The 26,265-nt window shown below is 42.1% G+C and overlaps 1 protein-coding gene across 3 annotated transcripts in view; it reads right to left on the bottom strand.

Annotated features, from left to right (window-relative positions):
• UTRN (utrophin) overlaps positions 1–25,986 on the bottom strand; it is a gene marked incomplete at its 3' end in the record, with an annotated part of 328,497 nt that extends 302,511 nt beyond the window's left edge. Inside the window, exons 1-2 of one of the 3 annotated variants that reach the window (XM_079970879.1) lie at positions 25,715–25,982; positions 22,531–22,696 (exon numbers count right to left, since the gene is read on the bottom strand). In XM_079970879.1, coding sequence (XP_079827005.1) covers positions 22,531–22,603 — 73 coding nt within the window. In that variant the 5' untranslated portion in view covers positions 22,604–22,696; positions 25,715–25,982. Of the gene's footprint in view, positions 1–22,530; positions 22,697–25,447; positions 25,620–25,714 lie in introns of those variants that run through there. The other 2 variants (XM_079970880.1, XM_079970881.1) reach the window with 2 other exon arrangements.
• Positions 25,987–26,265: the final 279 nt, after the last annotated feature.

Consider the following 26,265-nt stretch of genomic DNA (forward strand, 5'->3'; position numbering starts at 1 on the left):
CCACACGCTCCCTTCGGACTAGTTCAGGTGGTGGGGGTGAGAGGCTCCTCTCAGCCCTCACTGGGTTAGAACCTTTTGGGGGAGGGAGGAGCAGGCTTTCTCTTCCACATGCCTCCTTGCCTCCTTTAAACACTACAGCTTTCCATCTGCTTGTAAGTTTCAAGCCCATGTATGGTTTGGGCAACCCTAGTTTAAAATATTGATTTCTTAATTTGAGGTTTAAAAAAATACAGTGGTACCTCGGGTTACATACGCTTCAGGTTACAGACTCCACTAACCCAGAAATAGTACCTCAGGTTAAGAACTTTGCTTCAGGATGAGAACAGAAATTGTGTTCCGGTAGCGCGGCGGCAGCAGCAGGAGGCCCCATTAGCTAAAGTGGTGCTTCAGGTTAAGAACAGTTTCAGGTTAAGAATGGAGCTCCAGAACGAATTAAGTACTTAACCCGAGGTATCACTGTAAGGGTCGTCTTATACAGGGAATACAGTACTGTTATAGAATGGCTTGATTTCAACACAACACGAAAACATGATGTACTGTTACAAAGAGCTCAGGCTTCAGAGAGGCTTGTCCATGCTCCCTTGCCCTTTGCTCCCCCAGCATGAATGAAATTTGAAACATCTGATTTTGTTCTAGACACAACAGCTTGCCATGCCATCCAAACCCTTGAAACCTTGTGCTTTATCTTAACTATGTTTAGCTGAAACAGGTCAACTTTAAACCATAGTTTATTAAACTGACTTGTTTCAATGTAGAGATAGGGGACCTTCAGCCCACAAGCCTAATCAGGTCCAGCTGGTTTTTCCATTTGGCCCTCAGGCCATTCTGGCCAAGCCACACCCATCTGCCAAAAAGGCAGAAAGGCTGGGCCAAAATAAACTTCGAAATCATTGTTAGTCAGCTGGTGTCAGTGCTTCAGAAGCCCTGCACACAGCTGAAGTCCCAACTATCAGCTGATCAGCCAGCTTTAGAAGCTCAGCTGATTGGTAGACCTTTAGGGGTTATTTTGCAGGGCTCTTTTCAAGCCTCTTGCAAATAGCCCTGTGCTGTGCTTAGAAGCTGGGGCAATCAGATTATATATCAGGGCTTCAGAGCACTGTGGTATCCGGTAATTGAGAGCTGGATGGATCCTTGCACTGGACAAACCTAGCCTGCAGTAGAGCCCCACACTAATCTGTGTCTTCAAATGTCCTGCTAGCTTATCTCTCTTCCTAATTTAAGTTATCCTTCCTGACTTCAGTTATCTGTAACTTGGTGTTCTCTCCTCAGACACTTTTATCCATTACTTTCCATTTCAAACCTTCCCTTGCACAGAAAGTATGCAGTGTTTTGCTGGAGCAACTGGGAAATGGGAAAGAGGACAGAATGGCTGGGGAAAAGGATGCAAGCCTCAGTTCTGATAAGTACAGAGCCAAACAAGAGCTTTCATGAATAGAATGATTGAAGCAGAGCCTCAAGCTTACAGGAAGAAGTGAACATGCAATGCAGAATTGAAAGATCTGTTGATTCACATTGGAAAATGCTAAATTGCACTGTGCCAAGTATTCTTCAGGGAAGCATCTGGTGTAAAATTGGAAGTTCAGGGGAACAAAGCATTGAAACATTCCAGCCACCGCCCCATGCTTCACCTCTTGCAGCCACTTAATAGCTATTGCAGCCTCTCCCAACCGCTGCTGGTGCCAATTTTGCCCCTTTGCCGACATTCCTTTTCCTGGGATTTCTACCCCAGTCAATCAGGCAACCCATTTGGCTATGTGGGAGATGATTAATGAACTGTATTTTTACACTGCCCTTCATCTGAAAGGACTCTACAGCAGTTTACAATTGGTACATTGCATTTTAATGTGCAGATAGCAATAAAGTGTATCTTAAGACAATACGGAAACTAAGGTGGACCACCATAGCCATTTGCAGGCATCACATTTAATAGTATTATTCACAATGAGTTTAAGTATTGCATCTTATACTGTTTATTTAAAAAAGGCTGCAAATCAAGATTAAAACCATTGTTTTAAGAGTGCTTCTGTTGACATGACCAAGAACAGAGCAAACTATTAATGCAGCATTTCTGATGGCAAAATGACAGGTAAGCCTGGCAGGGGTCTCACTAAATGCACTCCAGCTCCAACAAGTAAATAATGGATTCACTGCATGTTTTGAACCACCAACTCACATAAGGCAAGTTCAGCTTTTATTCTGGAAAGGTGGGATGGGAAACCTTTGGTCCTACGGGCCAGATCTCCCCTCGATCTCCCAGGCTAACTTTGACAGGTAGGCAGGGCTACTCAACTGTCAATCATCAGGTGTCATGTTAACACTGTGGTGTCAGGTGACAGGTGGGCAGACAGTCACACCCACCTGACAAAGTTGACCCACAAGGAACATGCTAGCAAAGCAGCACCCATCAAGTGAACCCAATGATGTCAGCTGATAAGCAGATAACTGTGGTTTAGAGGAAATGGCCTCATGGCCCAACCAGGAGCCCTTGATGGGCCAAGACTGGCCTGACAGGCAGGGATTTCCCATCCCTGTGGTAAGACAACCTCAGTAAACTGTAAGGAAAAGGCCCAAACCTTCAAGTTCAAGAAGGGGGGGGGCTCTCTTTGACATTGTTTCCGAGACTGCATATTCTGAAGACACCAAAGAAATCTCATTTTTCTCTAAATGTCACCAATATTATGCATAAAATCAGGGTCAATGGACAACACAAATTTTGTCTGGCTACCAAGGAGCTACTATAGGTTCTGGTTTTTGGATAATGTTCAGTTATATGCCATCAAAATTAATGGGGTCCATGATTAAGGTCTACACTGGGCTCAAATCTGAACACTGGATGACCAAGTGTTATTAGATATATAAATGACTATTAGTATTCAACAAAATCTAAAGCACACATATATTCTCCCTCATGCTGAAAGAGCACATATGTTTCAAATACAAAAATATGTTGAATTACAGAAACAAATGACAAAAAGCTGCCTACAGTATGTTCTGGCAGGGACACCAGGCCCTCTAAACAAAGACAGCCTCAAGATTGCTAGCCAACTGGAGCTGCCCCCACAAAACCCACTGTACTTATTTTGTGGCTGGCCAAGTGGGTGGAGAACTTTTTATGCTGTTGCTCAAATGTAAAATTTTCCAGCATTCTTATAAAATTGCATGCTTCTCTCTTACTGCTGTTTCTAGCAGCTCAAACACAGAGCGGCATTTCAGGGGGGAGTCTCACCAACATGGAAAGAAGAACGAGAAAATATGTAATCATTATGTAAAAAGTAGAGTGGGAAAGTAAAGCAGGCAAATTCAAATTCAGAACTAGAGGGGGGAAAGGGAATAGAACAACCAAAACCCAGTTTTGTTGGGGTGAGTTTGACTGCAGTGGTTGCTAAACAAACCTATAGGTAGGTTTGCACCATGCCGCCAGTGTCTTAAGACAACATTTATTTATCTGCAATATTTATATCCCACACCTTTAACTTCTAATGGCATTTCCAGGCTAGCCTAAATTTAAAAGTGAAACAATTAAACCAATAGTAAAGTACAATAAATGGGCTGGATCCAAAAGATCTCTTCTGTTCAGAGAAGTGGTCCTTCCATGAACTCAAGGGTCTTCACTCCAATTGAGGAAGGCGAGGAAGTGATTTCTGCCAGTATCCTGGGCCATTGCCCATGCTGGTCTGTAGGGTCCCCCAGTCTTCTGGAGCAGATTGCAAAGGGGTGCAGGAAGTTGTACCCCCTTCCCTTTTTATTAGGATGCTCCTGCTTCAACCAACTTTTGTGGAGAAGCATTCAGTCACGTGAGCTCTCATTAGGTGTCCAGGACCGGCAGAAGCCCAAGGAGAGAGGAAGAGGAGTGTGAGATGGATGACTTGCAATAAGGGGTCAGTGACTTGTGGGGTTCTGTGGCACCAATGAGGAGAAACCTTCCTCCATCACCAATGGGCTTCCCGTCACCAGTGCCTTCCTCAGCACCAGCTGTATCTGTGAGGCAGTTGTTGGCTGAGGTGGAAGAAGGGGTGCGAGAGCCAGAGACCAGTCAGCAAGTGCAAGGCAGAGGAGTTGAGGGGAGAGCTTTCAGGGATCCTTGAACCTTTAAAGCTTTTGGCGGCCTCCCCACTCCACTGTCTTCCTGCTTGAGGAGTTTGAAGAGACATGAACAGTTAGAGCAGGAGTGACAGTTACTTCACCATAACACATCAGCCAACTTCTTTTAAAGGGCAGTTAGTTGTTGATGGACTGTTGGCTCCAACTTTCCAAGATTGGCACAGATCTGCAGCAGTAGTTTGCTCAAGACAGCTAATTAGCGAGGAGCTTTGTCACATGCAACTTGCACATTAGGAGCTGATTTAACAGAGTTATTCATCAATAAAGTCCTATAAAGAAACAGTCACTTGTTTTCATCGGTCTGGGTGCAGGTCAGGACACTAGGAAAAGGTTTATGACTGCTGTGAGAACTAGTATAAAAAGGGGTTGAAACAACTCGTACCTAAAGTAAAAGTTTAACAGACCTTACTACATTTTGGCTTAGTTTGGTTAATAAGGAAACTACAGACAGAAGTTTATTGTGCTCATGATTTTTACCATTAATTTTTCAGTACCTACATGAAGTTTAGCTTTGGAATGGCAATGGGAAAGATACAGTATGTGAAAAACGTCTCTCTCACTTGGCACATTTAATACGAGTATAGTTTAGCTCATGTTTTGCAAGCCACACACATTCTGACCAACAGGTCAAGTGTGACATGAGAGAAAGAATATACTTGTGAAATAGAGATTATTCTGTAGCACCCCAGCAACTACTAGATCCATGTCTAGCAGCATTTCAGTCTTTACAAATCAAGCCAATTTAGTAATCAGGTGTATTATTTAGACACGTATAGTTACAAGCCCTTTAGACTGACTGAACTCCCTTCAAATTTAATACATTTTTCATTTCTAATGCTGGCTCCCTCCAGTCTGGGCAGGTTGCCATTGAAGAACAAGGGCTATTCTGAACAGCAGCTTGAAAAGATTAAGTGAGGGAATAGTCTTCAAAATGACTCCTTCAAAATTCCAGAGTTTACTCAGAAAGGAGAACCCCACCCTTCACCACAAAATACTACACAGATATTTGGCAAACAGCAGGTCAATCATATCTCAAAGCATTGGAAGTAGAATTATGCAATCAGCACAGTTAAAAACTTGACATGAACTGTAGTCAAGGTCTATTATTAATGAAGCATACAAGTCACAACACAAAACACCTCTTTTTTGAAAAAAGAAATTGTATTTTGGTTTACTAGCTTATCTTTTGTGATACTGTGAGGAAGAAATCCAGAGAAAAGATTCAAAGGCTTCTTGAAGTGCTCATAAGAGATTACAGACTACTCACCAGGGCTTTTATTTTTCCCCCGCCCCACCCCGCCCCCCACTACATAAAATAATACATAAATCCCCATCCCTTCAAAACAGCATGCTTTGCAGAGCATATTTGAAGGAATGAACTGAACACCTCCTTTGATATACTGTTCTCTGGATTACCTCCAGAAACTATAACTGTTATATCTGGCAGCATTTTTATTTCCAAGAAATCTCAATTTAAGCATTAACAAGCCTTCATTATTGCAAATATCAGTTTTGAGAAGTAAAATCACAGGCTCATCCTGCCACCCCCCCCCCAAAAAAAAACCAACAACCCTCCAGCAACCAATTCACAATTTTTAAGTCAGCAAATTGCAATCACTTTGATGCATATGTGTATGTTTATTTATAATTTCAGATTGCAAAGTTGAGCATGCAAAACCTAAGTTTCATTGGCTCAGGAAACAAAACCCTCACAATTGTGACTTATTTAATTTATTATTCTTCCAAGACTAGGGCAGATTCAGTAATTACTGATATCAACCAAGGGGCTTTAAAAATGTCAGTTGTTAACTTCAGATGCTGAGTGAATCTATAGCTTCAATTCAGTCTCATTTACTTTTTACCTGTCTCTGAATTAACTGAAAGGAAATGATCCAATTTCGCTATTTGGTAATAAAGATTCTACAAGATATTCCCTCTGCCAAAGCCTACCAAGTAATTAGCATGACACAGGAGTGCCCAAGTTTTTGTGATCCTTTTGGCGTGCAGAGAACTGGAGGAAGTGGGGAGGAAAGAGGTAAGCCATGATGGGGTCCTCCTCATATGCAGTCCCAAGGAAGCAATTCCTATTACCAACAGTGACCTGGCCTCACATTTGTCATAAGAGCTTTGCTATAACTTAAGAGCACACTTAGATTTCTGGAGGAACTGAAAACCTGGTTAGTTATTTGGATTAGTTATTCGGTTATTTGATGTGTTTCAATGCAACATTAAACAGAACACTCTCGGAAATCCTATTCAGACCTTTGGGCTAAATGCATAAAGGTTTAAAGAAGTGCCTGGGCACACAGGGGCTTTGGGGGCAGGGTCTGTGAGCATCCCCCGGCCCCATCCATATTTTAAGTCATTGTGTGTTCAGGCAATACTTGCAGACAGTTCATGTGACTGCAGTGTCTGCCAGTGAGATAAGTCGATCAGTTACAAGCTTATTTATAAAATGCCACACCTGCTTTATCACATGAATGAATCCTTTGCCGTTCAGGGATTTCTTCACATTCTTCACATTTCTTTCGTTTCCTTAAGGCCACCACTGTACAAGGCTGAGAGCCCTGCGTTCCATACCATCCACCCAAATAACTTACTCTTAAAGCATTCTTATTTATAATGAACATATTTACATTTCTTAAATTAATGAGCACTTATGCACATTATTTCTAAATCGCAGGTGATTCTTGAAAACAAAGCTCTAAGTGATTATTTAAAGCTTAGATGACTTGTCAAACAAGGCCTATTCTATTATGGGAAAAGGTACATTGTAATTACAGGATCAGCTATCACTAAATTAGAATCAAAGAAAAGCCAGTTTGCCATGTTACACCACAGAACGTCTCATTATGAAAGTATAATTGAAACTCCTTATTATTTGTAATGAAAGCGATAAAGTTTTTTTTTTTTTTTTGTATTGTAGCCATACCACAGTTTGCTATAAAGTGATACGATGATACTGGAGTAAAGAGTAAGCTATAATGTTTTTTAAATGGTTCTGCTGACAGATATAAAACAGGGAATCTGACCAAACAAAATTGAAAATCGAATGCTGTTAAATGTAGAGTAAATTAAATCACAATCTTAAAAATAGATTTAGGTTCTAAACTTATATATACCCCCCTGGAAGTAAGTCACATCAAACCAAACGGGACTTCATTTTGAGCAGACATGCATATGAGCACACTGTTACTTTAACCCAGTGGTTCCCAAACTTTGTGGGGTCACTACCTGCTTAGTTCCATAAACCCATCCCCAGTGTCCTCTACCATACCCTCTAAAAAGTATTATTTAGACCAGTCATATGCAAAACCCATTAAGGAATGTAGTAACACAATAAAATGCAATTAAAACTATTTAGCTTACTTAATTCAACAAAACTGATCCAGGGATACAAGTTCTTCAACGTCTGATATTCATTTACACTTTCAGCACCCCAGGTAATTCCACCAGCCCACAGGGGGCAGTACCACCCACTTATCGAGAACCACTGCTTCAACCAAAGGACTCTGTTTCACCTTTGTACCCACACAGTATAGATTACAGTGGTACCTCAGGTTACATACACTTCAGGCTACATACACTTCAGGTTACATACTCTGCTAACCCAGAAATAGTTCTTTAGGTTAAGAACTTTGCTTCAGGTTGAGAACAGAAATTGTCCTCCGGCTGCACGGTGGCAGCAGGAGGCCCCATTAGCTAAAGTGGTCTTCAGGTTAAGAACAGTTTCAGGTTAAGTATGGACCTCCGGAACGAATTAAGTACTTAACCCGAGGTACCACTGTAGTATGATGACAATCCTACCCTCCAGACTGTAACATGTAAATGGAATACAATAGCTATACTAGTGCAAGAACTATGGTGGGGATGAAGCGCTCCAATGCTGCCACAGAAAGTGAGAGTCCTGACTGAAAACTGACACAAATCAGATCACAACCTCACAAGACACAGCACAGCAGCCACAAACAGCATAAAAAAGCAGGACAAATCATCAAAGCCCTTCACCACGCACATATAGGAACGAATGACCCATGAGAATGGAATGAGATCTCCACAACTGTTTCTAGCTTTCAACGTTAGAATATGTACTATATGTTTTGATTCTACAGGTGCGTAAACTACCCTAGGAACATTTCGATGATAAAATAATAATATGCAAATGAAACAAGAGTCCAGCACCAGTTAACTGAGTCACATTCTCAAGACGGCACTGATTACAGAGCAAACACTCACTAAAACAAATTTGTATGTCCTCATCCCACTTCTCACAACCAACATTAGCAGCCAGCAAATGGAATACCTGCATTTAATACATTGGTAAGAAACTGGCCATGCTGACATGATAAAGAAGGTACTAGGCTTCTTCAGGTAGTACTAGGTACTAGTGTTGCAATAAACCAGATCCAACTATAAAATTGGAGGGCGTTCATTTGAAGGACACCCACTAAGTGAGGTCAGACTTAATTTGGAAATGCACAACACTATTCTATAGGGAGCAGGTCTCCAGAGGACCAATCAGGAAGGGGCAAGTTGGTACCCTGCTTGACCTGCTGTCACAGACAGCAAAAGAGTGTGTATGTTTTCTGCCTGCATCAGTTTATTTGTCCAGTGAAGTATCTGGCTGCAGGTGTTGTGGGTGACATCCTTAGGCCCCATAATAGTGTTGCCTGAAAAAGTACCCTGCATAAATGTCTCTTAGGTGGCCTGGTGGGTGGCTATCTCAAACAGCAGTTTTTCTTCTTCTTTTGTATAACACACACACACACTTGTACTTTTAATCATCTGGGTACACTCTGTTCTCTATGAAGTCTCAAATATGATTGATAGCCAGGTTGAAATTTCCTAAATTAATTCCTTAACAAACCTTCATTGAAAGATTAGGACTGCTGACACGAATTCAGACTATATGACTGGAATATTAACTGTAACTTGCTTGGCAGAAGTTCCCATTAAAGTCAATTGTACAAATCCAAGTAAAAATGGATTAGAAAGGACTGCTAGCATCACACACTCCATGATCCTGACCTGTGACTTCACCATTCCCTCCTTCCTTGCATCAGAATATCTTTCCTACTTTAAAAGGGGTCAAACAAAGAGTTTTCTGTGGCTTAAAAGGATCAGGAGAGCCATACTGGATCAGGCAAAGACTTATCCAGTCCACTATTCTGTTTTCACAGGGGTCAACCAGGAAGCCAGCAAGAAGGACATGAATGCCATTTGCGATGCCCCAGCAACTGGCGCTCAGACAGCAGAGGTAGAACACGGCCATTTTTGAATCTCTGCCACTGTCTCTACATAGTGATGTACAGGTAACAGGTGGCCCTTATCTTGCTTCTAGAATACTTACAAAAGCTGATATGTCTTCTGTAATTTCCCCTTGCCCCAAATTGTGTTACTGATTTTGTAGTTCAGTTTCCTGTAATTTCTATAGCATGATTTCATGCTTTTGCTTTTTTATATTTTGGCCCAACACTTGCATGATGCACAGGACACCCACCCATAAGAACACTGTTTTTCTTCCCACCTTTTCAGATCATCATTATAAGGTCCCCTGTAGAGTGATATATCTTTTCTTTTTCTTTTTATTTATTTATTTTGCCTGGCTACAGCTTGCCATGGTTTTATCCTTTTTTTCATCTGGAGGAAAGGTGGGCAACAACATTTTTAACTCTCCTCTTCAATGAGAACCAGATTAATGGCAAGAAAATAACTAAAAGGAAGTCATCAAAGGAAGCTGCGCCTTTTGGGTTTGTTCAGGCTACCAGAGTAACATGGCTGAATCATTAAAACTCCTTTTTAGATTAGAATCGCAGCATGTGTTGCTGCTTGAAAGGTTATCCATCTAGCACCGCTTGAAAAGGGGAAATGTGAAATGATAACATGTGGCCTCATGCGCCACTACTTACTCTGTAACACACACATCTCACAGCTTCCTCTTCACAGTTTGCAGAAAGGAACAGAATGCAATAGGGCGAACTATGCCACAGGTATACCACACTAGGCAAGTTCAGCTCTATATTCATAGCTTACTAAACCATATTTCAGCGAGTAATATTTTTTTAAATTGAATTTATATACTGCCCTATTCGCGCAGGTCTCATATGTATAATAAGCATAAAGGTAAAGGTAAAGGTAAAGGGACCCCTGACCATTAGGTCCAGTCGTGGCTGACTCTGGGGTTGCGGCGCTCATCTCGCTTTATTGGCCGAGGGAGCTGGCATACAGTTTCCGGGTCATGTGGCCAGCATGACTAAGCCACTTCTGGCGAACCAGAGCAGCACACACGGAAATGCCGTTTACCTTCCCGCCGGAGCGTTACCTATTTATCTACTTGCACTTTAATGTGCTTTTGAACTGCTAGGTTGGCAGGAGCAGGGACCGAGCAACGGGAGCTCACCCCATTGCGGGGATTCGAACCGCCGACCTTCTGATTGGCAAGTCCTAAACTCTGTGGTTTAACTCACAGCGCCACCCGCGTCCCTATATAATAAGCATATATTCCTTCAAAATGGTAACAAAAACAGATATTAACAGCTGTGGAGATAGAGAGATATGTTTTCTGATCTATTTCTCAACATTTTTTTTATATTAGAAGCTGCCCCCAAACATCTGTATTGAAGAACAAGGTATTAAATTCCTAAATAAATAAGCAGCAGCCTGGCTACAACTATGTATCCTCTACTAACCTCCAGATTAGCAAACATTGCAACATGTTTTACATGGGCTGCCTCTGAAGACTGTCCACAAACTTTAAAATATAGCAGCTAGGCTGCAACCAGGGGCAAGGCATTGCCACAGATATCCCATGGGCTTCTAAATGACAAAGCTGGATCTATGAGCACCCCTGGCTGCAAGCCTAACCTTTTACAGAGACTGCCATCCCATTTAGAACAAGCTAAGCACTACCTCCAGGACACGGGCAACCCACCACTACCTCCCGAGGTGAACAAACCCACCATATAATGACTGAGGTTCAGTTTAGTAGCTCACAGTTTCTTTAATGCAACCATATGAAGTGCTTTGTTGTTTAAACTACTTGCTTTTTATAGGATAGATTCAAAACAAACCACTTCATACATTCTTTGCACCCTTCCTCTCTAAATGCAAAGCTGGAACTGAGTATTTAAACACATACAACCTTACGTTTTCAAGCCTCATGTATAGAGAACAAAGCTGGTAGGAATGGACGAAGTGGCTTATTTGGGTGCAAGAGGCTTAAAGAATTAAGTGTTTAATGTGATGGCACTGAAGAATACATGCTGATAGAAATGTAATACTTTTTCAAATGCCTGAATTCAAGTAGGATTTCAGTGTGAAGGACTTAGAGTTGTGCACATAATAGAACTTATGTAAAACCGCTTATAACGTGAATTTATACTTAAGAAACCAATTTGCACAGTTCCAGTGCATTCACATGCAAGAATCCCAGTTACAGTTCTCTCTATTTGTTATTTCATATTGTTATAGTTCAACAGAGTAAACACAAGTTTGTTCTGGCCATCCGCCCCCCATGGAAACCACTTTCTTCTCTCACAGATAGTGGACTGAAGGAGTGGGAAAGAAGAGCTTGAGAAGACACAGGAAGTGGCGAGGAAAACCTGACCAACAGAATGAGAAAGATGCTGTTTCAAAAAGCACAATCCAGTAAAATGAATTCATATAGATAAAGACCTGGTTCAGACATAAACAATGGCTATCAGCCCGAGAACAAGTCATTGGAAATGATCCTAGTTCCATCATAAACCGGAGTTAAGACACAGTTTCCAAGTTCAGAAGTAAACAGGAACCAATGGTCGGCCACAGGGTAAAGAAAGCTGAAGTATGCTTTATAAGCCACAGACTGGAGAACCATCAATCTTACTTTCCATTTCTCCTATTCTGCTGGATAGGGCTGGGTAATATCTGGTTTTCAACATTGTGATATATCACCAGCCAAGCATCATGATATACTGATATATCACAATGTTGGCTGGCTTCATGGTTTTTCCTGCATTGTGACTTTTGCTGGCGCCTGCTTTTGTGATTCGCTGACCTCTACAGGGGATAGGGGAGAGCTGAGCTGGAATCCAGAGCAGCATTGGCTGGTTTCATGGTTTACACCACATTGTGATTTTTGCATAGGGTGCACACACACATGCACACACTCACACACACCATGATTCACGATATATTGTCAGGTCAAAAATTATGAAACTGGTCTTACATGGACTTCAAACTGGTTTTGGACGATCTATTGATATATCGCCCAGCCCTGCTGCTGAATTAGAGCACATGTTGACATTGTGTGAAAAAAGCAAACCATTTACAATATATACCTACATGTTTCCTGTAGTTTCCATTCTCCCCAACTACAATTTTGTGCCTACAAATGATGTTTTTCTTTCCTTCAATGTCTCCACCTACTTTCATTGTTTCCCTCCCTCCCCCCACCTCCCCTCATAGCAATTTCTCTCCCCTGCGCATTTTTTAAAGGAGATAAAAATAAACACAAAAACTATATATCTCAATAGCAACTTCAAACTCCATGTCCCATGCAGATCTGGCCTTCTTCCAAGTCTGATGAAGTGTCAAATCCTACACCACCAAGAGGGAGGAAAAGAGAGAAGGGAACAAAGAAAGGCCAACACTAGTCATAAAATCCCTACTCTGGAGAAAACTCTAATCTCACTTTCACTCATTAAAGATAAAAAAGGCATTATTCTCAACACCGTAAGTATTGAAGTATTAACTTTACAACAAAAAAAGCCTGAAAACACCGTAACCTGCAAGGAAAGGTAACAGTAGCCTCCAGCACTGCAAACTCAAAGGACAGCTATCCAGTAGCAACTACAGAACTAGGAACTTCAGACATCAGAAATATTCACTATGCATCCTGCAGGCCACTGCTAACCAAGGCCCAGCAGAACTAGACCAATTCCTGCAACATATGACGCACACAGCAATCAGTACAGTGCTAGACAAACATTCAAATCTATGTATCTAAATAAAAAGGTGTGAAAAGTAAAAGGCAAGCAATTGATCCCATGTCTCAAGATCCAGATTTGGGGGAGGGGAGCCTATGATTTTATATCTGCAAAATGACATTCTGTAGAATATTGATGGGGAGCCCAGGGCTCTCCTAATGCTGTTGGACTTCAACTCAGCCAGCATGGTCAACAGTATGAGATGAGAAAGTTTATAGTCCAACAACATTGGGAGGGTGGCAGACTTCCTGTCTCTTCTGTAGAAAAAAAGTTCTTTAGTTAAGTTAATGGCCCAAGCCAAGCCTGCCAAGTATCTCTTTAAAAAGTCCAGGTGACTTGTTGCCACAGAAATCACTAGCTAGCAATGCTTCTACCAAGGCACACAGACAGTTTGAATCATAAACCATTTCAAAGCAAATGAACGTAGTTTGTTGTTTTATTATTGGTGGTGTTTTCCCTTAGCTGATCTATATATTGAATAGATACAACTGACAGAAATTGCATATCCAATGGAAGTCAGACACAGCTGGTGAGATGCTGAAGTTCTATGAACAAACATGGGAACTCCCCTCATATAGTTGCCTGGTGTTAAATTTTCAGTAAATGCTTCCTGACTAATTGGAGAGTGTGACAAGTTCACTTTCACTTGCAGTATTCCAATAGCATGCAACTGCCAAGGCAGCTAGTACTATCAACAGCAACTGTTTGAGTGTCAAGGGGGGAAAATCAGAAGAACGTACGTAATTCTCATCAGTGAACTCTTCAGATAGCATCGTATTTTGAGGCTTTAGTCCACTTTCATGAAGACTTTTTTTTAAGGGCAAATGCAATTACAACCAACACTGGACTTTCTTGTGCTATTGCAGTCTGAAACTTGAACAGCTGTTGTGACTGGCATCTTCCCAGGGGTTAAAAAAACAAACCCAAGAGGAAATTTTAAAAATAAGTCAACATATTTTTTTTTTAAGATACTACATTCTAGAGTGCTGATGTAAAATTCAGACCGTTCCCCAACCTCCTGCTTATATTTGGCAGGGGCAGACACATGAAAAAGCAAACATGGTTGTCCCCTTAGTATTTAACCCAGGTAGTACAAAGTGGAAACTTTTGAATTAGCTATTCTACCTGCATATTTGATATTCTAGTTTTCTGCCTACATGTTCCCCCTTCCCAACCAAGGTGGCTATTGCTCAGTATCACGAACCACAGGTGGGAACCTTTGTTCGAACAGACCACAAAGAGTGAACTCTTTGAGGCAGCTAGCCAGGCATTTCCTTGCTTTAGTGCTGTGTATTTTATCTTTCAAGACATCTAAAATTGCTATTTAAGAGAACCTTCCTGTCGGGCAGTGATCACCAGAAGTTTCTTTAGCCTTTAAAACAAAGAAGCTTTTATAAGTCATATCCTTAAGAAGGGGCACTTGTTTAAAATTCACTATTTTCAACTGCTTCAATATTGTATTCCCATTTATTATTTTCAAAACCACACCTTCAAGAAGGAAAACGAGGAACACAAAGGGGGGGGGGAGAGTAAAGACACAAATTTGTGTCTTTTTAAGTCACTTCTCAGATTCACTTGATCATCTGGGACCGGTTACCAGATATCAGCATAACTTACCTCACATAACTATTATGGAAACAATAACACTCCAAAGTGTTCAATCTCTCTTTATTCCCTGATATTAGTTCTTTATATTTCTGCATAATACTAGCATCACAACGAAGGTAGAATAGTGTACAGTAGTACCTCAGGTTAAGTACTTAATTCGTTCCGGAGGTCCGTACTTAACCTGAAACCGTTCTTAACCTGAAGCACCACTTTAGCTAATGGGGCCTCCTGCTGCCGCCCCGCTGCTGGAGCACGATTTCTGTTCTCATCCTGAAGCAAAGTTCTTAATCTGAAGCACTATTTCTGGGTTAGCAGAGTCTGTAACCTGAAGCGTATGTAACCTGAAGCATATGTAATCTGAGGTACCACTGTATTTGATACATTAAGTTTTGCAAATTTCAAAAGGGCATAGCATCTAAAACCACTAGAAATTGATGTTTTAACCACAGTAAATTTGTTCTGCTTTCCCCCCACATTAAATTGTTTCTCCCATGCTTTCTCCCACTCACTCAGCAATCCTGAAGTACTAATTAAACACAGTACTCCTTTCCTCCCAACAAAGTTAAATGCAGCCAGCATTACAAAGCAAAGCAAAACAATATGCTGAAGTCTGAGTAGGTGGGAATAATTTTCAAAGATAAGGGCAAATAAAGAGTTTTCATTCAAGAATGGCAATGGTCACACATCTAACGAAGCTCAAGAATGGATTGACCCAATATTAAATTGAAAACAAAGAGTATATTAGAATGTGAATCCATATTAGCATGGAAGCATCTTCGTTATGTCCTCTTTATATTAATTGTACCAAATATGAGGAGTGTATAACCAAGATGCTTCCATAGTAATCCATATTTGTTCTTTTTATTATGAACCGCAATAAATATTCTGGAATGTTTAAAGATTAGTTTGTATCTTCAATGTGGATTTCTAAAAAGCTTATTAAAATTATAACAGTGTGATCCTAAGAATTTCTACTGAAAAGTACCGGTAAGTTAAAATACACTGATTTTAAGGAATCTTACTCTGCAGAAATTGAGCATATCCTTTAGGGAAGCAGTTGCCATTCCTGGTTCTGATATTATTAAAGGTTTAACAGATGCCAAGAAAGTATATTAGATAACAAAGGTGCACTCTGAAACTTCCTGGGGCCAAATAACAATCCCACCCCCAACCCACCCCCGGTGCTAGACTACACAAGTGGCAGAACTTCCACTGTCACCTTTCCATAGAAGCCAATATTCAAGCCACCTCTTTTTGTCTCTTGAAGTCAGAATTGCTTTATTTGTTACCTAGGCCATCCTACACTAGTGATTATTACACATGTAGATTTCAGTTCCACACTTAAACTGAAGCTTATGCCATTGGGTTGTACTGAATGCTCCACATGGTTAGTTCCACTGGCATGATGCAAATTCCGTTTTGTATCCTTCCGTTGCACGTTCCCACAATCTGCTGAGAGCACACAGTGGGCTGGAAGGAACGGCTGAGGGAGAAAAAGTTCCACTGTAAAGGTAAAGGTAAAGGTACCCCTGCCCGTACGGGCCAGTCTTGACAGACTCTGGGGTTGTGCGCCCATCTCACTTAAGAGGCCAGGGGCCAGCGCTGTCCGGAGACACTTCCGGGTCACGTGGCCAGCGTGACATCGCTGCTCTGGCGAGCCAGAGCTGCACACGGAAACGCCGTTTACCTTCCCGCTGGTAAGCGGTCCCTATTTATCTACTTGCACCCGGAGGTGCTTTCAAACTGCTAGGTTGGCAGGCGCTGGGACCGAGCAGCGGGAGCGCACCCCACCGCAGGGATTCGAACCGCCGACCTTTCGATCGGCAAGCCCTAGGCGCTGAGGCTTTAACCCACAGCGCCACCTGCGTCCCAGGAAGGAACGGCTGAGGGAGAAAAAGTTCCACTGTACACACACACAAAGAAGACCTTTGCACCAGTGAAGCTGCAACATTGGATACTATAATCTATACAGTGGTACCTCGGGTTACATACGCTTCAGGTTACATACGCTTCAGGTTACAGACTCCGCTAACCCAGAAATAGTACCTCAGGTTAAGAACTTTGCTTCAGGATGAGAACAGAAATCGTACAGCAGTGGCACAGGAGCAGTGGGAGGCCCCATAAGCTAAAGTGGTGCTTCAGGTTACGAACAGTTTCAGGTTAAGAACGGACCTCTGGAATGAATTAAGTACGTAACCAGAGGTACCACTGTGATCACAATTGAAAATCCTGATAGGTTAAAAGTCACCTCAAGCATACTCTGTAAAGCACATCTGCTATTTTAAAGTATGCAATTCTTTAAAATTACTGTACAGTGGTACCTCGGGTTAAGTACTTAATTCGTTCCAGAGGTCCGTTCTTAACCTGAAACTGTTCTTAACCTGAAGCACCACTTTAGCTAATGGGGCCTCCTGCTGCTGCCACCGCTCCACTGCCACGCAATTTCTGTTCTCATCCTGAAGCAAAGTTCTTAACCTGAAGTACTATTTCTTGGTTAGCGCAGTCTGTAACCTGAAGCATATGTAACCCAAGGTACCACTGTATAGGTATATTTCTATTGCTGTCTCCTCGCTGTGCATTTTTTGCAAACCAGAGCTGAATTACATAAACATTTATATCTATTAACAAGCAAGGCAGTACAAAATTGTTATTTTGTTGCATAAGTAAAGATAGAAAAGCCAATTAAAGTGTAATACTAAGTTGATCGTGCCTGGCAGTTTAAATATTATTTTTTTAAAAAATAAACTCTTAACACTGATGAATGTAATAACCAAAATAACATCAGAAGTCTATCCTAGCATGCTAGCCATACCTGTGCTTTCACATTCCTTTAAATTCTGTGTAGGTCATAGTAGAGATTTAAACTCACAAGTCCACTACATTCCAGGAAGAGTAAGAGAAGTTATTAAATACAACAGTGCATGTGTTAAAACTTTCAAAACATAAATTATTAGTTACAGAATGGCAGTTTGGCCTTAGTAAAATAATAATTTCAGCAAGTAAAATCCAGCACAAGCAAGTAACAGGGCTTCTCCTTCCTGTCCTCCCCACTGGAGACCCCCAGCACACACCCCAAAATCTAGGGAATGCCTTGAGAGAGAAGAGAAACCAGTCCTGTTGCACAAGCAAATTTCCAATGTACAAGTGGGCAGGCATCATTTGGTGTCACTCAGTGATCTTACGAGGTCCTTGAATGACAAATAGCGGAAAACATATGAACAGTAGGCTGTAAACCACCTCCGATATCTGCAGGGCTTCCAGATTCGTATTATACTTCTAAGTCATGGCTCTCTCATTGAAAAAAAATCTACACCTCCTGGCTGCTGAGTACATAATGAACATTTGGTGTTTAAGAGATTGTATTACTACTTTCAAAAATACAAAAAGAAAGTCTTTGGAAAAAAGAGATCGTTCAATCACTGCTTGAAAAGTCACAGGAGTCATAAACACCATATTTTAACTGAATTTATTAAGCCCAATGATATATAAGCATATATTCTCTGGACAGCTCACAAACAAGTGAGAATAAAATGCAAGACTAACATATAACAGTAAACAGCAAAAAAATTAATTTTACTGACAGCCATTCATATGCCTGGATAGCTCAGTTGATTAGGGAATGGTGCTGGTTACATGAAGGCTTCAGGTTCAATTCCCGTATGGGGCAGCTGCATATTCCTGCACTGCAAGGAGTTGGGCTAGATGACCCTCAGGGTCCCTTTCAACTCTACAATTCTATAATAACATGGTGATATAATAAAATAGCCAGATTGAGAAGCCCAGATAGCAATCCTTGCAGCTTTAACATATGCCCAAAAAGCTCCTTGCAGTGTAAGTCTACAATGTCTTCTGTAAAAATATTCTGTAAAGACTACTGCTTGTTGCTTTGTTATTTTATTAGCAAAAACTAATAACAAAATGCTTTTACTTTAGGGCAATCCCACCATACATGGAAATATGCACCAATGGACTACTTAAAATTTCTAAATCGCCTAAAAATCTACCAGGTAGTGCACAAGTGTATGCCAATCTTCCAATCAATAGTACTTTTTCACAGAATGCAAAACTTATGGAATTCACTGGCACAAGATGTGGTGATGGCCACTGGCTTACATGGCTTTAAAGGGGGTTTAGCAAAATTTGCAAAGAACAAAGTGTTATTAGCCATGATATTTAAATGGTACCTCCAGGTTCAGACACAGCCTGCTGGGTACAATAGTGTATGAGAACTATTGTCCATGCCCTGCTTGTGGACTTCCTAGAGACTTCTAGTGAGCCAACATGAGAAACAGGGCGCTGCAGCTTTGTTGTGAACGCCTGACAGACAGCACAGCTTTACTTTTCCCTACATAAGTGAATTGCATGCTGCAACTGCAACCCATTGACCTTGCCAGATGTAAGATAATGGCCCCCACTGACTGACTTCTATGGAAGAAACAATAGATTATGGCTGGGAAGGTTATGGAGCCAAGGTTAAACAAGACACCTCATATGACATGGGAATTCCAAACATTAGCATTAGTTATCTAGGATAAAGTAATGTCAACATCAACTGATACAAGAGTTGTGTGAACTAGTAATCTGCTACTAATTTTACCTAAAGAAGATTATTGATTATTAGCACCATGAGTTGAAAATAAACGTGATTAGAAATAGAAGTCACTGTTCAGAATTTTAAGAGTAAACAATACTCCCACCTGTAACATATTTTAGTTGAATTCACTGCACTCTAGCTAAAATTCTGGCATTCCAGCAGCAAAAACAAAATAAACTATTGGATTATATTGCTGGCTTTTGGGCCTTGAAGTTATGAAAACATTCTTGGTATCCAAAGCAACATCTTAATTTAGTGTGCTTGTTTAAAATACAGATAAACAATTTTTTCTCCTTTAAAATATAATGTAACTTCACGAAAGGGAGAGTGTACAACTATCTTCAAAAGACTTTTAAACATATTTATCCCTCTGCACCAGGGCAAGCAACTATTCTTATTAGATCATTTGTACATAACATACAACTGACAGAAGGCAAAATCCAACATTAGTCACACATAGAAAAGACCCATTAAAATCAATGGGCAAGTAACTTAAGACCATTGATTTAAAAGTGTCTATGTAGAGTATGATAGGTTGAATATCACCCAAATGAAATAGAGATCATTATCAAAATACAAATCATAGTATAATTATACCTTTTTTCTGCATTATCCATTACAGAACAGAGTTATTTCACTTTAGGAACACTCCATTTGAGGACTAGCACAAGTATTCCTTCCCTTTAGCAGTTTTCCCTTTCTGGAGCAATTAAGATGAAAAACACAAATGCCAGTCCTGACAACAAGTCTTTAATTTGTTGACTAGTGTATTTTGAGGAACTGCGCCCTTTTCATTGAGAAATCCCTCTCCCAGATTCTGCTCCTATCTCAGGTATGCAGAGTAATAAATAACTAAGATTCAGGAAAATTCGCAAAAGGTAAATACAAGAGGCAGGCCTAATTCGGGTGATTTCTGTAGCTGACTTTCTGTTTAGGTCAGCTCAAGAGCACAGTGCAATTCTATGCATGTTTACTCAGAAATAATCCCTCCCTATACAGCAGGAATGGAGAACCTTTGGCCCTCCACTTCTGACGGGGATCCCAACACCCATCAACCACAGGAATATGGCCAATGGTCAAGAATGATGGAAGCTGGAGTACAGCAACACCTATCCATTCCTTATATACCTAATTTTATTAACATCACAAAAGTTCAAGAGTTAAAGCTTGTATTTTTAATTCAGGAATTACAAAAAAAAATGAAGTAGGCTGATAAATCTTTAAATATGCACATAAAGCATATCTCCAAATAAAATTCTTTTCAGAAGTTAAAAACCTAACAAATACCTGCCAATCTCAGAGCTTACCATACCATGAATGCTACTAAGAGGGCTCTTTCACTCTGCACATAAACAAACCATGATCCCTAATTTCATATTACATCAAAACCTGGAATTGTAGTTTGGTTCGCTCCTGGCAAACTGAGATCTATAGGTTTGTTCTTGATTTACTAGACATGGTTTACTGGGAGCATAACAAGCCCTGGTTCAGATGTTACCCAAAACAGTGATCACAGAATTGCTTCCAGTACCTGGCCAATTGTGTGATAAGACAAACCACATATATGTGTATTTGAAAGTGAGCTGACGGGGGGGGGGGCAGTGGGAGAAATGCTCTCATTCTTCAACAGTTGAACTGACAAGATGCCATTGCCCATCAGGGCCGTCTTTACCCAGGGGTGCAAGGGGTGCGGTGCCAAATTCTGGAGTGAGAGCAGGGAGATCTCTCTGGAAAGTCTCGCTCACCAAAGCCGGGAGGAGGGGAAGTGACAGGAAAGAGGGAGAGACAGACAGAAAGAGAACGTGCCTATCTAGCGACAGGAGCGCACACAGGCTCCGGAAGATGAACTCGTATATGCGCACTCGCAAGGGCCCTCCCAGCTCCTCTAGAAATAAAGTTACTCTCACAATGAAAGGCTGCCCGAGATGGCTCTCCCATGCATGCGCATAATGCCCGCCCGTCTCATCTTTCAGACACCTCCCTATGACCGTAAGTGAATGCATGGAGTCTTAACACTGACTCCCAATGTGTTCTTTGTCTTCTTTAGAAAAGCTGGTTTTAAACAAAACACACACACAAAAACCTCCTTTTGGAGCCGTACAGGTGTGAGCACTATTTTTCAAATTATAATAGTGACATAAGGCATAATAAAAGTTAATTTGGGAGCTAAACTGAATTTGGGGGCGCTGGGTGGATCTTTGCACCCTGGCGGCGCATATGCTAAAGACGGCCCTATGGCCCATTCTGAAAAGTGTGCAGTGCCTAAATAACTTGTGCATGGCAAGAGATATATGGATGCAGCAGACGGGGGAGGGAGTACAGAATTTCAAGTGGGCTCTTTCAAAGTATGTGCAATCACACCCTGTCCACATGAAAGATACAGTCCAAGACCGCACAGAGAAGAAAAAACACTCCCAAGTGTGCAAACCAATTTTTCCCCTGCCCTTACCAGTCCTGCAATTCTGGTTTTATAGGTTAAGGCATTAAATTAGAGCCCCAGGGAACTCCCGAAGAGACACGTACTACCTTCAACTTCACAAATATTTTAAAAGGCATTTTGCAGTGTGCACAGTAAGTTTTCTAAGCCACAAACAAGTGGCCCAAACAAGACTTAATAAAACCTAATGTAATTGGGTCCTAAAAAACAGAAATGATTAGCTCTGCAGAAAAACAGAAGCCTATAATTACTCTTATTTCATGATAGCTGCGTCAAGAGTCTTTTCAAGTAGAGCCAGGAATCCAACATACAGAACAATGCTTTGACAGACAGACACATCAGGTGTTTGAATTAGAGGACCAAATTACATTTACAGGCAAGTGGCATAATTGTAGCCAGAGAGTACTTTTAACAGAAGAAGTGCGAGTTTGGGTGGGTTATTGAAGGTTATGGCACTTCAGTAGCAAAGCCACTGGTTGTACCATATTGCAAACACAGTAGCCTGCTTTGGAGAAGGTGACAGTAAACAAGATGAACAGGCATCTGAATCCCCCATGGTTCAGGGGCAGGTGCTGGGGCATTTAAGGGCAGAGAAATGGTTAAAACACCTCTCTCCTGCGGTGCTGTTTCTCTAGTACTCCCAACTGCAGGCTCCCTGAACAGGTTTTTCCTGTTTCAAAAAGGGCCATCAGGCTACCACTACATGCATTTGTACATAACATGAAGTTCAGCTCTTCTGTTTATGACAAGTAAATGGCACTTGTTTGTTTTTACCATGAAGCATTCACAAGAAAAAGGACTGGAAACTTTTGCTTGAAACTCACCAGATCGGGATTTAATGATGTTGCTAAACTCATTGCGCCCTCCATCTAGTCCTTCATCCAAAACCTTGGCCATCCTTTTTCCGCCCCAGCTTCAGAATTCCTGATCAGAATTATTTAAAATCTTTGTCCACACAGCTCACACTCCAGCCTGCTTTTGAAGTAATACCTGAAACATAAACACACTCAAATAAATACATGTAAATAGTTTTTCTCAAGTAGGACTTTATACGTTATCGCTGTAACTATTTCAATACCTTCAATCCATGCCTCCTCATTTTTAAAACTGTGTAATTAAAAATCCTCATTTGCTGCTGCTCCTTTTAAACCTTGGACTAATTCCTTATCTTACAGATGCCGGAGGTCAATTTACTCTGTAATCAGAGTCTATGGGAGGATAGACTCCAGGAGAGGATAAAAAAGGAAGACCTAAGGAGGCTGCTGACAAATTCTAGAACTCGAGCTTTTCAGTACTACCCACTTAATTACACGGTACCATGCTGTGCTTTCAGAGTGCTTTTTAAACTTAGTATCCATGACAGTGTGTGTGTATGGGCAAAGGTCAAGCAATATCTAGTAAGTCACAATCAAAATCCAATTAGCCTGCGTTATAAGGTTACTTACAGATTTATTCCATACACAATCAAATGCAATTCAATCCTGTATATGTTTACTGACAAGTCCTTCTGAATTTAGTGGGACTTTGCTTCAGGTAAATGTGTATAGGATTGCATCCTTACACTTTGTAAGAGCACAGTTCGCATCACTGCCTGCCACTTTAAAGAAATCCTGGCCCACAGACTTGAACACAGCTTGGGAGTGGCTGGATTGACTTCCTTATTTATGTGGAAGGAAACAGTTTTCCAGCTGTTCCAAAGCCTGCCTGGATGAGACGGGTTAGCTCTCCAAAAGCTACAGGGAGGAGGAAGAGTTATTTGCCTCTTATATAGTTTAGCCATATAACATTTTAGGTGGAAGACAATGTAGTCTCTCAACATGAACCCTGTCTATTTTCTAACTTTTATTTCCTACAAAAAAGGAGATAATGATACTAATCTACTAAAGCCTCAATGCAGTATTAATACATTTTCCCACCATTCCCCAAGGGCTTAGAATTGTTTACAACATATCATCATTTATTTGTATTACAGCCACCTTCTAAGGTTCAATGGAGCTGAGATGGAATTTGCTGTAGGCCATCATGCAAGCAACAAGATAAAAAGAGGATATGGACTTCAGCTTTCCAAGAGTATCACTCCATGAGTCTCTTGGGGGAAAGGAAAGAGAAGAAGAGTTTGGATTTGATATCCCGCCTTTCACTCCCCTTCAGGAGTCTCAAAGCGGCTAACAGTCTCCTTTCCCTTCCTCCCCCCAACAAACACTCTGTGAGGTGAGTGGGGCTGAGAGACTTCAAAGAAGTGTGACTGGCCCAAGGTCACCCAGCAGCTGCAGATGGAGGAGCGGAGACGCGAACCCGGTTCCCCAGATTACGAGACTACCGCTCTTAACCACTACACCACACTGGCAATAAGATAAAAAGAGGATATGGACTTCAGCTTTCCAAGAGTATCACTCCATGAGTCTCTTGGGGGAAAGGAAAGAGACCAAATTATGTCACGAGTCTTGAGATGAGGAAATCTGCTCAGACTTTCACTCAACATGTGACTGCTTGAATTGCCAGGTACAACTGTCAAAGTCAAGTTTCACACGTAGAATGAGTTTGGATTCCATCCAGCCCAAACTCTCAGCCCTTCCCAGCTGTCCACACACACTATACACACACTTAAGCAACCACAGCATACATAATCGGTTCATATTCTAGTTGCCTTTCAAAGGTACTTTTGCTACAATGACTTCTGCCCAGAAAATATTCTAGACCACTTGCCTCAAAATCTGCTTGTATGCCCAAGTCCACACATCTTTCCAGATATTGCACACATTAATCTCAAGGGAAACGGCCAGCCCACTTCAGCAGAACCCTGAGCTTGCCTGAAGCAGGACAGCCAACGCCTGCCCTCATCACATTCTGCTTCGTAGCAAAGCAAGCAAAGTTTTTTTTTTTAATTAGAAACAAATCCAAGTAAGTTAAAAACAACAACAACAACAGAAGTGAGGTCACTGTTCTCTTGCCTTAAAATAACCAGTGACTATTCCACAAGCTACTACATATGTGTCTGGAGGGAGTGTAAGGCAGATACGGAAGAAGGTGGCAGCTGCCTTCCACCTCAAGTGGAAGCAACAGGTGGTTTCCCCTACTCATTTTACCCACCAATGCCTCCATGCATAGGTGGGCACAACCAGGGCCATCAAACCCACTAGCACTTCTTCACAGGAAAAGAATTAACTCTAGCCTAAGCCTCCTTTGATTCCCTTTCCACAAAATGCATGTAACTAGTGAGATTCATATGTCTGATAAGCTAATGAGAAATTTGTGTTTCATTGAAGCTTTGAGTGCACCTAGAACTCCAAAGGTGAGCGAGACAAGCGACCATTTTGCAGAGCTTTTAAACCTGTACCTGCTCTTTTGGGAAGGAGGAGGCAAAGACAGTTAAAGAAAGTGGCACACACTTTCAGCGATTAAAGCCTCCTTGCATTGCAAGCATCCTATCACTGACAGTCTAAGCTGGGCGCCCAGACCCACGTTCCAAATAGAATGGAAGGCTTTCCTGTATTATTATCCCATTCCAAAGAAGTTAATCGATGAAGCGGCCTCTCCGCCTCCAAAGCCTATGGCACACGACGAATTTGCCAACTCTTTTCAAGTGCTACTCTTTTTTTCTGGAAATAGATCAGTGAGTCCACTAATGCCACGTGTGGCACAAGCAAAGCAGGAGGAGCACCAAGGAATTGGGTGATCCCCTTCGTCTCCCATAAGGGGTGGTGGAGAGAGAGAAAGAGAAGGGGGTTTGCCACGACCTACGAGTCAGACTCCAATCCCCACGTGCATCCAGGTTCTTTGCAGAGTTTTGTCCCCAGCTGACTGCTCGTTTCCTGAGGAGAACTGCAACCCCTCACCAAACACCAGGCTTGGAAACTCTTGTCTGTCTGTGGTCTCCAATCCACCAGGCTCGCGGGGGGAGAAGGAGAGAGCGAGAGAGTGCGCGCTTCTTGGGCTGCTGCCCTTTTGTCCTCCCCTGCGCGGAATCGCGTTACGCTCTTCGGCGTCGTCAATTATTCACCAGCTTACCTGCTGGAAAGAAGCAGGAGGAGAGAAGCGCCGGCCAGATCCGCTGCTGCCCCGGCCAAGTCAAATCACAGGCTCCATTCCGCGCAGGGCGGCTGCTGCTGCTGCTGCTGCTTTCTCACCCTCTCCAAGGGACAAAAGTAAAATGAAGCCCAGCGCCGACAGCCTGAAGAAGTTGCTCAACCAAAACCCTCGGACCAAAAGAAAGTTTCGGCGTCCCAACTGCTCGCTCCGCGCCCCGAGGCTGCCTCTCGCTCGGCTCCGGGAGGCTGCCGGGGGAGGAGGAGGAAGAGCCTCTCCCACCCCCGCCCCCTCAGGGCGGACCCTCCCTCGCGCCCTCCTTCCCTCCTGGGGCCCCCGGGATTCCTCACTCGCTGCGAAGGGCGGGCGCTACAGCCAGCCTGCCTCGCCTCTCTCGCCTCAGCCACTCGGGCAGCCGGCGCCCCTCCTGCAACTAGGAGTTTGCACGACGCCGCCGCCTGGATAGGGACTCTCTCAGCGAACTTTTTTTCGCGGCGCCTGGAACTTTGTTCCTGGAACGCGCGCGCGCGCGC

This window comes from Podarcis cretensis (genome assembly GCF_951804945.1).
Source record: "Podarcis cretensis genome assembly, chromosome: 3".
NCBI classification, from domain to species: Eukaryota; Metazoa; Chordata; class Lepidosauria; order Squamata; family Lacertidae; genus Podarcis; species Podarcis cretensis.